Source organism: Ceratotherium simum, chromosome 24 (genome assembly GCF_057802395.1).
Source record: "Ceratotherium simum simum isolate JZ-2026a chromosome 24, ASM5780239v1, whole genome shotgun sequence".
In the NCBI taxonomy this organism is placed as follows: Eukaryota; Metazoa; Chordata; class Mammalia; order Perissodactyla; family Rhinocerotidae; genus Ceratotherium; species Ceratotherium simum.
In genome coordinates, this window is record NC_141923.1 from 24,963,222 (window position 1) to 24,976,533 (window position 13,312).

General features: G+C 39.5%; 1 protein-coding gene across 1 annotated transcript in view; it reads right to left on the minus strand.

The window, feature by feature from the left end:
* The window catches only part of LOC101397659 (neurexin-3), a 964,554-nt gene that overhangs the window by 803,239 nt on the left and 148,003 nt on the right, over positions 1–13,312 (minus strand). The window contains exons 2-5 of the mRNA XM_087448107.1: positions 11,144–11,263; positions 3,740–4,121; positions 2,710–2,900; positions 1,738–1,911 (exon numbers count right to left, since the gene is read on the minus strand). Coding sequence (XP_087304233.1) covers positions 1,738–1,911; positions 2,710–2,900; positions 3,740–4,121; positions 11,144–11,263 — 867 coding nt within the window. The remainder of the gene's footprint in view (positions 1–1,737; positions 1,912–2,709; positions 2,901–3,739; positions 4,122–11,143; positions 11,264–13,312) is intronic.

Genomic DNA, 13,312 nt, shown 5'->3' on the forward strand with positions numbered 1-13,312 from the left:
AAATATTTAACTTTTGAAGTGTGTCTGTGCTTTTTAAGACACGCTTTTATCTTATGAAACTTGATAGAATTAATATTCCAGGATAACTGGAATTACTGTCATTCCACAGTCTTCTAAACTAAGATACTCAATTTAATTCCCAAATGCTGCCTCTACCTCAGGCTTGCCTTTTAACACCTGTAAGAACTGAGAGCAGGCCAAAGAGACAAAAATTCTTGAGTGGTATGCAATTGTACATTTTCAGGGGAAGAAAGCAAAGTGGCTACTTTAAGTGCTTGGTGAGTCCAAACCCCTGTCCCCCCTATAGACACACACCGGATTTGGTCCACAGAATTTAAGAAATATTTCTGGCTACAGGAAAACTGGAGAGGGCTACGGGGACAATCAGTCTTGTTACTAGTGCAACATGGGAAACTGACTCTTGGGCAAAGGAAAATGACTTCCATACTACAAATCAGCATAGGAAGTTGATGGGAAGATTTTATGAAAATGTGCTTTAAGGTGGTAAGTGAACCCAGATGGAAGCTAGTTAAAAACAGGAGTGATAAATGGAGTTGAACACTTAGGAGATGAACGAACAGGTTTGATGCGGTAAATTAATGAGAGATACAAGAAAATACAGTATACTGCACAAATGAAGGACCGTGAGGCTCAACCAGACAAAAGAATGTATAGATCCTGGTGACGGGTCAGACATTCTCTTTGCCTTTCAAGATAGGTAACGGTCACCTTTTCCGCCTACCCAAGGCAGCTGGGGAAGGCTGAAAATGCTCACTGCTGCCCTCTGCTGGTTACAACAAGATTGTTTGTATAGTAAAGAACTGTTAGACTCAAGCCCTGTAAAATTAATTTTATATCTCAAGAGACAGTGGATCATCTACAGAAACAGGCTGAGCATGGTTTGTTGTGCTGCATTGGTGGGCATGCAATGTTACCAGATGTCTCACATGAAATAATGTTTGTAAACAATAATCCTACTGTTTATTGAATACCTACTGTGTACGTACCAGGCATTTTGCGTATCTCTCTGATTCATGTACGTTACCTTTCAAGATAAGTTTTATTGTCCCATTTTACAGGAGAGAAAAATGTAGTTCAGAGAGGTTAAGTAACTTACCAAAAGTCACACAGCTAACAAGGGCTACTACCTAGACCTAAATCCAGGTCTTTATAACATCAAAGCCAGTATTGTTCCACTACACACACTAAGGAACTGCCTGACGATGCCTGACATCTAGTAGGTACTCAATAAATGTTAGTTCTCTTCCCTCATCATGGCATTCTGACATCGTTTTCCTACCTTCTGCTGGGTTTGCATTAAATTATGCAGTTGCTATTAGCGACATAAGAAACATTTTATTAATGGTGACACCCATATAAAAGTCTCTGATTCATACGTCCCTATGTATGAAGATATAAATAAAAGCCTGATGCCCCTTCAGCCATGCTGGAAGCAAAGGCACAAGTCAGGAGAAGCCTGATGTCAATGCCAGGAAAGGTCCCCTATTGGCAAGTATGTGACTCTGGGAAGACATCTGCCAACATACATTCCTGAAGCCTGTGGCACATGTCCTGACATACTGAGCCAGTGACAGGAGGACACTGATGGTGATGCAACGTCAGATGGTGAATGGGAATGAGAGGACTGGTAAACTGAGAAAGGAGGCACTGGCAGAGGCAGCAAAGGGGCTTGGTGTTTGCGATAAGCCTGTAGCTTAGAAAGAGAAAAGGTTGTACCTTCACAGCCACGCTCGATCTGTCCGCTCCTATGGAGGGCATCATTGATGAGGTCTGGCAGGCGCCCATTCAAGTCCACTGACGCCAGGCAGCCCTGAAAGCCATCCCGGGAAGCCACGAGCTTGGGGAGGTTGCTGTACATGCCTTGGGCCAGACCTGCCATGTAGAGGTCACCTGGAAAGGAAAGTAGGTAGTAAAAGTGAATGAGAAAAAGACAGGGAGACCATGTCAACTAAAGCCAATGCATATTAGCCCATTTATTAGATCATGGCAATATAGCTGGGGTGGGGGGTGGATAGCATAAACAAAATAATTACCAGAGTTTCTACATTGTATAAAGACAAAACTAACATTTCTTATGTGTCATTCATTGTACACACATCTTCTCACAAATTTTAATCACCATATCCATTCTATGAGGTAGGTATTGTTCCCATTTTATAATGAAGTAAAGACTAACAACATTTCCAACAGAACAACCACTTATTGAGTGCTTTTTATGTGCTTGTTACCAATAATATGCTGAGGGTTTTACAGACATTGTTCCATTGAAACTCCTAACAGCCCCTATAGGTAGTAACAATTATTATCCTCATTTTGCAAAAAAGTTTACAGAAGCTGAACAAGGCTGCGAAATTTTACCAAAGTCACCCAGGCAGTAATGATTCAGCTGAGACTCCAAAACCTATACTCCTTCCTCTGTGTTATGGCCCTTCCGCATTTTGACACTTGTGACCTCATCACTCAGCCCCCACATGGCCAAGATTTACAGAGAAAATGAACCATTCCTTGAGGAGTGGTCCAAGTAAAAAGTGAATACATTGCATTATGGTACAATTCAACGTTATTAAAATATGATATGCATGATGGGTCAAAACTGCATGCAATCCTAACCTTTAGTTTGCCTCTGGAAACACCTTTTCGATTGTTAAAAAATGCCCTAAGAAGGATAAACTTCTTTGCAAGGTTTACCTTTCAAATCCAGATTTTTGGCACCATTGATAACCTGAGTGACCACCTTAGTGTCCACTTTCAGGCTGTGGGTGTTACTGTTGTCCCGGGTGATGACGACGTTGTGCCACTGGTTGTCATTCAGGGGGCGGTCACTGTTGCCTTTGATCACATTGGGACCATTTCCGAGGTCAAACACGTAGTGTATGTACCTGTGAGGGACAACCACCACCGATCATTTGAGATTCCCTGAAGCAGTTTAACGGCAACATGTGTATAGCTGACACTGGGGGCTTCCAAGCCCCCACACTAAACTGGCATCATGCAGGAATAATTAAAGCTTGATTTAGGATACGAGAATAGTTAGATCCTATTCTATCAGACTCCCCTTTATTTCCGTACTTATAGTGTTTACTTCTTTAACACTACCTCAAGAAAATCCACAGTCAAGACGAGGTTCAGGAGTACCCTCCAAAACACTAGGGGGCGACATTTAAATTCACAGTCAATCATTAATCTTTTTTGGAAGTTTTTTCTTGTTTTTGCTTCTGTTTTGACTATTTTCCAATGCATGGTAGTAAAATGTCTTGAAGAAAGAACAACTTTTTAAAATTTGCATATATGGGTTAATGGTAGTACTGAAAATATCTATATTTCATTTCTTCCCGTAAATTTGGTGGTTGCAGATAGTACCGCTCCAGAGATAGATACGACACAGCCCATATCCCTCTTTTGCAAAAATAAGCTTTTTTCCCCATGGTTTTATTTATTTATTTATTTTTTGTTTATTGCAGTCCCCATGGTTTTAAAGAACTACATTTCATAGTAAAAAGTCTGATAGTATTGAATTAGTGAAAGATCTTTAAATAAAATCATGAATTTCTCTCCCTTCCAGCCCTAACCGTTATGTGGATATTTTTAATCAATGAGGATGAGAGCGTGTATCAGAAACAGAGGGTGGGCAGTAGAATGGAAAATTTTTCCTGTCCATATTTTGTGTAGGACTTGAGTTAAGGTGTCCAGTATAAACTATATGATTCCTTCCACTTACCCCTTGACTAGCTCAACTGCAATGAAGTCATTGCCATCACCACTATTGAAGAGAATGAAGCCATCAGCTGAGGTGGTCTTGAACTGGAAGAAGAGGTGCATGGAGGTGTAGGCCTGGAGGGTGGCCAGGCTCAAGTAGCTGCTCTTGGTCTTGAAGGTGACAGGGTCAGCGATGATGTTCCTCAGTCCAAAACGAGCCTTTAGTTCACAGTAATCAATGTCGCCATTTTTGCACAAGTCAATGTAGAGCAGGCCATTAAACATGAGGCTCTGCAAGTGGCCAATGAAACTGGAGGGGACAACGGAAATGTAACGTTTCTCAGTCATGATACCAGTTTCAATATTGTGGAATTCCAAGCGGGTATGGTCTCCCACCATTGTACCTGTGAAAATCATAAATGAGATATAAACAGGAAAGGTTACCGTGTTTTCTTACAGCACCATTACTATATCCTTTAGGTCTAATTTGTTTCCATGCAAAATATTCAATTTTTTTGAGTCACTTCCAGAGAACAAAATACTTAATACAGAGTGCTGGAGGCCACGCGAAAACCAGACAGATTGGGTCTGCCCAAACGTAGACAGCAGACCAGGAAGACAACCACAAAACAGAGAGACACAGTTTCTCTAGGATGATGTCATTTGAAGCTCTGGATCCAGCCAGCCAACTCTGGACTGTTTCAAACTATGTGGCAATAGATTCCCTTTGTGCTTAAAGCATTTGAGTTGCGTCTCTGACATTTGCAATGGAAGGATCTCCAGCTGATACAAATGAACTATTAGGCCTTTCATTACCTAGTTCACCTAGAAGTGGTGAGTGACTGAAGCACAGGGGTAATGAGAAGGGCTTGAAATAAATACAGAGACCGGAAATTTTAGTAACCAAGTCAAGCTAAACATCATTAGTATGGCCAGAGTAGACGGTGGCTTCCTCAACATTTATACAGATAAATCATATTAAAATTTAGCAAATCATGTCCTAAGGCCTCAGTGGTAGGCGGAAGGGAAGGGGAAATTCCTCTCCTATTGTCACCTTTCCCATGGAAGAAACTCCACTAGCAAGACACTCCTGCATCTCTTTACCCTCTCTTTTACAACTTTCCAGAGGAAAAGGAGTGACATAATCTGAAAGATTAAGGATAATCTGCAAAGAGAAACCACATGTGCATAGTTCAGCCCCTGGCATCTCCTGTTTCTCTTTTAGAGGAGCAAGCTGCCCTCAAGAAACACTCAGTTCACCCCACTCATCTCAGCCTGGGTATTAAAAGAGCAAGCCTGTCTTCAGCGGAGGATGCCAGCCCCGGTCCTGATTTGTTTAGTGTTCAAGTGGGCAATTCTGTCTGATTGTGAAGTTCAGTGGATGTAAGCCACATTTTTCAATATCAGCGTTATCACTAATAAAAATATTTGATTTCCACCTGCCTTGCATTTTTTTCTCTATTGGCATAGAACTCAGGTGGCAAAAAAGGGGGGTTATATATTCTTAGGTCTCTTAAACTTTAATATCTGGGAGATTCAACTAGATCATACCCTCAGATGCTTAATATTGATTTCATCTCTTTGGGAGCCCAGTCAGACCTAATTCAAAGAATCACTCACAAGCACAAAAATCAGGTTTACACTTTATGAGCTTCTACGTGGTGTTTTGACAACTAGTGACAAATCATTCACTTAATACAAGCAAAAATAAAATAATGATGTTGGTTAACTGAAACATAAAATTGTAATAGGACAAAAATCAAAATGCAACATAAGTCTGCTAACTATTGACTAGGAAAATGAATTACTGTATAAAATTACTTAGTATTGAAAACGGATTGATCATGAAAATGCAAAGTAGCATAACCTAAATTCACATGCTCTAAAGCAATGAAGTGACTGAGGTAAATGCTCAAAGCCATTTTGGCTACCGCTGTTCATAGCAGGGCTGGGGGCTGGGGCTGGAGAATGATGGGGAGGGGAAAATCATAGCCAATCTCCATGGAGACAATGGAACTGAACTATGATGATACTGCTAGTCATGCTAATCCTTATTTTACCAAAAAAAAAAAAAGAAAAGAAAGCCATTAATGAGAACTATGAAGTAATAATTGGGTGACCACCGGTGAAGATTGGGGTTCCAAAAGGAATCTGAAGAGGCAATTTTACAGTCAACTGGGAACTTTTAGAGAAATTATGGATAAACTGACCTTCAGAATTGAGGGGTTAGGAAATTCTGCTCACTAGAAAATGAATTTCATAAAGCAAGAAAATCTAGTAAGGTGGTGATTGAGATAGAAGAGAGATTGAAGAAGGTCTTGGATAAGTAATAGAAGGGAAACTAACAATGGAATTTGAAAGTTTAGCCCACACAGACGGATTTAGGGTTTAGGATGACTCAGAGCAGCTTCACCTAGAAGTTGGTGAGGGGAGGGGCAGAAGGTGATGTGGGGCCAAATTGGAAAAGAAATTGGCTTCACCATATGCTAAAGGAACTCATTTGCCTGAGGATGGAGGTTCCAAAAAAAGGACGCTGTTGCATCTGAAGAAATCATTGCCGCGATTGCTTAAAGTTTGAAACTTGTGCCAAGCTAAGCAAATAAATATTTTTTAAAATTTGTGTATCATCTAATCAATATTAGTAACCAGAAGCCTTTTCACTGGTTTCCTCTGAATGTTGTCTATAAACTAAAACTCCTTTCCACTGAAGGGGCAAATATATGCATACTTCACAGCAGCTGCTTTCAAATTTCAGAGGAAAGAGAAGTAACTCAGGAGAAAGATAAGGAAAAACCAAGATTACTGAATATTCCCTATATGTCAGGCACTGTGCTAGGCACTTCATCACCACCATCAGATGTTATTATCTCAATAAAACGGAAGACAGGTATCATATATCTTGCTTTAGACGTAAGGACACTTAGCTTAGAGAGGTTAAGCAATTTGATCAAGGTTCATGCAGGTGGTAAATGGTAGACCCGCAAACTGAACCCAGGTGTGTTTAATTCCAAAGCCCACATCTTAACTTGTACACTATACTGTCTTTGGAGGAAAAGTGTGGCTGGTTCCTTACATTATTGCCCAAGAAAAGCTGTAGGTAGAATTTAACTGGTGAAATTTCCATGCAGAAGCTGTTGTGATGAGTTCGTACTTCTTTCCAGTGGCCAAGCATCATAAAGTCTTTCCACCTAATTCATGGGTCATATATCCAGCACCTTCCCTAGAACAGCCTTGGCTCCTATGCTCACATTCACTGCCATGTCTCACTGACAGCCCGCAAGCAGTTTACAGACCAGCCCTCAGAGCAATGAAGTTTGTTGAGAATATAAACCTATGGAAAATTTTGGCCAAGTTGAAGCTGTAACTTCCCACAAGACATTAGCATATAGTGGATGACCATGTAGGCTCTGAGGCTGAACTGTCTGGGTTACCTGACTTTTCTGTGCCTCAGTTTCCCATCTGTGAAGTAGGTATGAAGCTATCAGGATTAAATGTGTCAATTCACATAAAGTACTTAGAACAGCGCCTAGTGCTCAAACTGTTAGCCATTACTAATTATGCAACATTCACCTTTTTTTTCCTTTCTCTGAAATATGTTAATAATTTTCTGGTTATTTCATTTATTGTTTTCTCTCTTATATTAGAACACAAGCTCTTTTTAATTAGGTACCACTTCTGGCCTCTTCTATACATCACAGGGTTTAGCAGAGGGCCTGAGCACAGCAAGCATCCCTCACTTTTGGGGAAGGAGGTTGTATTTGAGACATCTGCTTTGGAGTCAGAGTTTGGATCATCACCATGTCAGTGCATGAGGTTCCTGGCCTACTCTAAGAGCTTAGCAAAGAAAGAATGGAAAGGCTTAGAGGAGTCAACTTGACCTCCCATGGCTCCCAGACATGGGGAAAGAATTAAGAAAATGAAGGCTTGTAGTCTCAGTAAAGGATGCCCATTTTGCCCACAATCTGTCAGCTCCACTGCTCCCACACCCTTTTCCCCATGATATCAACATTTTTCAAAAGAATATTCTGTAAAATCCTTTAATAATGAAAAAGTTCCAGAGCCAAATAAACTTGGCAAACACTGGGTACTTAATTATTGATGATTAGCAATGTGTATTAGCATATTAAAGTCTCCTAATAAGTCTTGCAATAAAAAAATCCACTTCATTTTGTTTAACCTAATATTTGCCAAATATTCCTTACGTTTTTTTTAATTAATATGAGGAACAAGTTTTCCATGGAAAACTTTGGAAAATGACTTTTGACAGCTTGGTACTGTATGTGCTGGGTGGGGTGAGGGAGGGAGAGGGAGAAGTTGACATGGACCAGAGCAGATAAAAGAGGGGTGAATTTCTGCACTAGCAAGAAGTTCTGGATAGAGTAGGTCATTCATGCAGCGTAAGACCCCAATTCTGAGGAGCGTAACCCAAGCAAGGTATTTTTTTAATTTATTCTTAATAATAGAAATTCAGCTCAATCAATCAATCAACCCTTATTAACTGTCAAATGAACTCACTACTTTTCCAGGAATACATTTATATTACAACAAATGAAAACCACCAGGCTGAGAAATATTTCTTTCCTTGCTTTTGATTTCTTATGTGTCTGACCTATTATTTACACGTTTCTACAAACCAGCTGAAAATTTGACACCCTGGGGGACCTTAAACAGCATGAAAGGGATTACTAAGTAAGCCAATAAGACACTACTCAATAATCTGAGGACTGTGTGGTATTTTAGTTTCATTGCCTGATTTTATGACTTCTGTGAGCTAAAATTAAAATTCCCAAACCCCTTATCACAGTAAGAAGCAATCCAAGGTTGTAGCTCATAAGCAAAATAGCCCTTTTTTCCTTTCTTTATCCTCATGGCTCCTTTTTTCCATCAGCAGCAAAGTAGGGAGTAAGTTGGAAAATGAAAGAGCTTCATTAACTTCAAATATCAAATTACTGAATGACCTGGGCATTCCACAGTTTAATTCTGTTTTTTAATTATTAGTGGTAAGAGAAAGCACACTTCATAATTACCTGCATTCTAAAGTTTCCATAAAAGAATATTGTCTGAGGGAGGCAATACACATTACTGTGCCCTCAGTTCTGCAGTTCTATATGACCTTAGCTATCAGGATGTATAATTTCCTAGGAAAATAAAAGGGACTCACTATTGGGAGAGATTGGAGTGAGGTCGCCATCTAGTGGCTGATATTCAAAACACGCTGCGCATAGCATTACTTGGCCTTCCTGGGCTAAACCCAGAGGAGTTAGCAAGGCGTGAGCGACTCATCGCTGTCGCCTTTGCAGGCGACTGTCTGCACTAACAGCTCATGGGGCTTTCTTGAATAATTAATTCAGATTAGCTGTGGATTCATATAACCATTTTTACATCTCTTTGCTTACATTCATTACATAAAGCTAAGTTACCCTTCAGGGGTGTAGAACAGTAACCTTACCTCCCACTACTAAGTTATGTCTACGTACAGTTGGAGGGTTTTGGATAGTTGTGGTTCTCTGTCTTTACTTTGGGGGAAGGAGAGTGAGTGTTGTTGTCTACCTACTGAAGAGCTTCCCTGCCTCACCCTAAACTATTCCATTATATTTTTCCTGTATTGTAAGAAAAATCATTTTCTTATGGTGGATTGCTTGATTTGGTGAAATCACACAGACATGAATTTGCAGCTTAATTACACAACTCCCCCTAATTTTTGTGTTCTCCTTATGTAAAATGACAATAAGAACACTAACCTTGTAAAGCAATGGTTAATTATAGAAGATTAAAGGAATTGATATGCGTAAGACGGCTAACCCAGGATCCAGTGCCAGCTGGGCACTGGACAGATGCCTCATGCTCCTCCTCTATCCATAGACTCTCCTTCTCAACTTATACACACACACACACACACACACACACGCGCACACACACCTCTACCTGCACACATACATACAGGGCTCACTGTAATTCCTGACTCCAGAAGTATAGAAGTTCAGGTTCATGAATATAAAATTAAATTATAGGACCCCAAATTGCAGAACCTTTATGCTGGAAAGGTCCTTAGCAATAACAGAATTTCATGTTTAAAAATGAGAAAATGAGAAAAAGGAGGTTTAGTATATCTTTCCCAAAGGCATAAAGCATTTGAGTGACAATGACTATGTTAAACCCCAGGGTGCCTGACTCTAACCTGACTGTCTTATTCATAGAAGAAACTGTGGAGATGGTGTAGGCCACTGACTTCATTTGACAAGGCCCAGAAATGATAAGTGACTTTCCCAACATCCTGCAGAGACTTAACATCAGGGCCCAGGTCTCCTGATGCCAACAGTGTTCCACATGATACCTCATGCTGCCCCAAGTTTTCTTTTCCTATATGGACAAGAAGCTTGTGTAACAGATGTGCACTGCTCTGGAATATTAGAGAGTGTAGACTTACAGGATGCAGCATGTAAGAACCACTTAAAGATGCCCTTACTCTTCTACCGTATACCCCATTAAATTACCCATCAAATTCTACCCAAAGATCTACCTTCATAAACCACTTCTGGTTTCTCTAGCCCAAATTGATAATTTTCTCTTATGATTGACAGTTATAGTCTTACCCATCCAAATTAGAATCACATTATATATTCCTTGTTTTATTTTCAAATGCTCTAAGTCCTATCTAACCTACTAAATTGCTTCATTATTTGAGGAAACAGGAAATCCTTGTGTGCTTCCTTTTTATCCTCTACAATCCCTAGCACATTGTTGATATATCACAGGTTCTCGCGAAATATGTATCACTTGTGTGAGGCTCTGAATGTTCCTTGACGTATGTATGGATTTGTTCATTTATTCATTGTCCTCCTTGAATGTAAATTCCAAGCCAAGGATTTGCTATTTGTTTACCACCATATTCCCACTGCCTTCTAAAGCAGTGCTTGGTACAGAGTAGATATTCAATTAATAATGATTAAATAAATGAATAATTGTTCAGTACCTTCTAAGGATCAAGCACTGATCTAGATACTTACTTTTATCTGTAATGTTCTGAATTTCTGGTTTATCCATCTCCCTCTACCAGAGAGCGACTCATTCACTGAGGGAAGGAACTGGCACTCGGGAAGATGTTAAGTGATTTCTGAATAACTGAATAACAGAAGAATCTGCAGAACTCTACATCTGTTCTCCAGACACATACTCTATGCTAAGGAGAGAGATCCATCAATATGTAATTACAATAGTGGGTGAGTTCTATAATACAGATCAATGAAAAGGGATTATGAAAATACAGAGGAAGACCTTCTTAGCCTTACCTGAGCTTGTCAACAGAGAACATGACATGTGACTTCTGTTTAGCAAAACAAAAGGTTTTGAAAAAACCCTTCGCTCACTGAATGATCAAGAGGACAATGCGAGCAAAGAGAGACAAATTCACTACAGCTGTACTCACCCTCAGCCACGTCATCGTCCACGGTTAATTTAAGGCTTTTTCCTCTCCGCACCACCCGAACGGTGTGCCATTCGTTGTCGTTGAGCTTCTGCCCTGCATACAGGGTCTCAGGTCCTTTGCCTAAGGATGGTGGTAAGTGCCAAAGTTAGAATCAATTCTAAAAGTATCACTCAAGGCATCAGAGCTGTCAAAGCCACACTGGTGCACAAGACCCAGTAGCATTCAAGGAATTATATCCCCCGCCAAAGCCCATCCTAGTTTCACTGTCCCAACAGGATCCTCCATAATAGTCCCCAAATGCAAAAGTCTCAATGCAAACATAACGGACAATAACAAAGTAGTAAAAGAAATGAGTGCCCTCCTATGTCTAGAAATACAAGGGTTTAAAATGCCAATGGCAGTAAGTGAACATTTACAGGAAACAGTAGTCAGCTGTCATTTTGTTTTCCAAAGTCTTAGACCTCAGATGAATTTCTTGAAGATACAGGAAATTCATCGTGCATTTTTAGAATCATTTGGTCATTTAGGGATAATACACCAGTCTGGCTTTTGGAGAATATCCACCAATTGGATGAGAAAAGAGTTCTGCAATATATACACTTAATTGACTTTTTTGTTAACCCATGGTCCTACCAGAACTCAGTGACCACAGAAATCACAATAGTAATCATCACAGTAATATAATATCAAGGTTTAAATCCCGTTATTAAATAGTGCTCCTGAAGGGAATAGAAGGGGTCCCAGTCTTATCTCATTGTTCATCATCCTCCAAAAAGATCCAAAGACCTAAAACATGAAATAATGTAAAATTCCAAAATTGAACCTGTTTAGGTCAAAAGAATGTTCATTAGAACGTGCCACTAAATAAAGGAATAAACCAAGTCATCTCAAAAGATCCATGCTCAAGATGCTCGAGATGATGCTCAAGTGCACCCTAGAAAGACTCAGGTGCAACAAGGAATTACAGTATTTAGGGGCAAAAGCCGTCAAGATTGACATTGAGGCATTAAAACAGTTTGGTTAATAATAGAGGAGAAAATGTCATGTTCACTCATCATTGAATTGAGATGTAAATTTAAAAGACAAATAAGATTGCACAGAACCAGAGAATTTAGACCAAGTTTGCTCTCTGTACATGGATAGTTGAGCACATGCAGAAAGATGCTGCTTAAATCTTCCTGGATTAGTCAATCAATACACGGAAAGCCCTATCTCAGGAAGTAACTTGAAAACAAAAGATGAAATAAGTAACTGGCCAATACATCCCTATGGATATTATGCACCTGAAATACTTCAGAAGACCATACACTTGACTCCAACACATAGGAGCACACGGCCAGATACATTGTATGTACTTTAATACATGTTTGTTGAATAATCGATGTCTACATAGGTTTTTACTTCTTTGGAAACCATCACATAAGGTCAATACATTTTTATCTAAGTAATTTTGAGAGCTTTATTATACAGCTTTCATTACCCACTCCCCCTCCTCCTCTCTCCCTAAGACTGAAGGTATTATATACTGTTTAGGGAAGAAAATAAAAAAGATTATCGCTTGGATAGAGATCTTTTAAACTAGGTAATTTTAAGTTGTACACTTTAATTTTGAGCAATTAATATTCCTATTATATGTTGGTCATAAGAGTTATGATAGCAGTTGAAATTTGGGGGAATTTTCTTCTTGAAAAATAAACAGACGTTCAAAGCAGAAAGGTTCCTTTTAATTACAATGTATACAGCAGGTACTTGTATTGAAAATTTTTCAGAATGGACCTACACCCTAAGTGCAACCCAAATTCACAAGAATCCTGAGAATTCAGTGAAGAAACTTAGAGTGGACTAAACTATGATGCCATGAAATCAATTAATCTTAGGGAAAAAATAATTCTATAAAAAACATTTTATATTCAATCCTAGCCTCTCTTTGTGAGTATGCCTGCCTTTAATACTACCTAAAATATATACATTATAACAGGATTTTGCCTACATTTCAACCGAGTAGATAGCACTGTTCATTATCTGATTAAATTCAGATCTAAGATTGAGGTAACAGTCGCCTTTCCAACAGCAAACTGTGTGGGCACTGGGAGAAAATGGACCACATCATGTGAGTACTTTGAAGCAAGAACAGCTGTTCACAGAAGAAACAAATCTGCCTTTGTTTTT